We start from the raw sequence: 811 nt of genomic DNA, 5'->3' as shown, positions 1-811 counted from the left end.
TCTGTCTTGGAGATCGCAGAGCCCTTCGAACTGCGCAGACTTTGCGTTGCTGTCTTTGTCAAGATTATGTCCGCAAGAAACGATCTGTTCCTCTCTCTTCCGCTGAATTATACCCACACAGTCCTTCAGATCGCTTAGTTTCTCGATTTGAATTCTGAGTTCGTCAGGATCATCGCAGTTCTCCGACAAAAACCTAGACCCAGGATTGTTCTTCAGATCGCTTAGTTTCTCGATGAGAATTAAGAGGTCGTCATCGCAGTTCTCCGACAAAAACCCAGACCCAGGACTGTTCTTGAGATCGCTTATTAGTTTCTCGATGAGGATTCCGAGTTCGTCATCGCAGTTCTCCGACAAAAACCCAGACCCAAGATTCTTGTCCGGCAAGAAATTATGCGCTGTCGGAATACGGCCGCTGAGGAAGGCGTCGACGACGGCGTCAGTGTAGGAGTGACCGAAGGGACCAGAGTAGACGGCGTTGGGGTTTCCGGAAGGAGGAGTCGCTAAAACCGCGATTTGAGCACCGGAGATGGCGGAGAGTTCGGCGGCTTTCTTGAAAAGCCCTAGACGGCGTTTGCTGAACGTTACCGATCTCTGCGACTTCGTTTCTCGCTTAGCCATTGCAATCTTTCTCTTCGTTCCCATGGTTCTCGACGGAGATGAAGGTTACAGAGAGACAGAGTACGTCTGCGTAGAGTGAGAGAAGTGAGAGAGAGTGAATCTAAGTTAAGATCGTCTGATACTTATAAGGTAAGGGGCCGTCATTCCGTACACGGCCCCACCTTCATGGGACCCACTTTCTTAGTATATTTTT

The 811-nt window shown here is 49.4% G+C and overlaps 1 protein-coding gene across 1 annotated transcript; it reads right to left on the bottom strand.

The window, feature by feature from the left end:
• Positions 1 to 31: 31 nt before the first annotated feature.
• LOC104821898 (agamous-like MADS-box protein AGL62) lies at positions 32 to 669 on the bottom strand (the record flags this gene model as incomplete). The annotated part of the gene is made up of 1 exon (XM_010552911.1): positions 32 to 669. A coding segment is annotated over exon 1 (611 nt), but the record flags the coding sequence as incomplete, so codon positions are not given.
• Between the last annotated feature and the right edge of the window lie 142 nt (positions 670 to 811).

The sequence above is a fragment of the Tarenaya hassleriana genome, unplaced genomic scaffold (genome assembly GCF_000463585.1).
Source record: "Tarenaya hassleriana unplaced genomic scaffold, ASM46358v1 Cleome3474, whole genome shotgun sequence".
In the NCBI taxonomy this organism is placed as follows: Eukaryota; Viridiplantae; Streptophyta; class Magnoliopsida; order Brassicales; family Cleomaceae; genus Tarenaya; species Tarenaya hassleriana.
The sequence above is the reverse complement of the archived record's forward strand: the minus strand, read 5'-3'. Positions and strand labels throughout refer to the sequence as shown.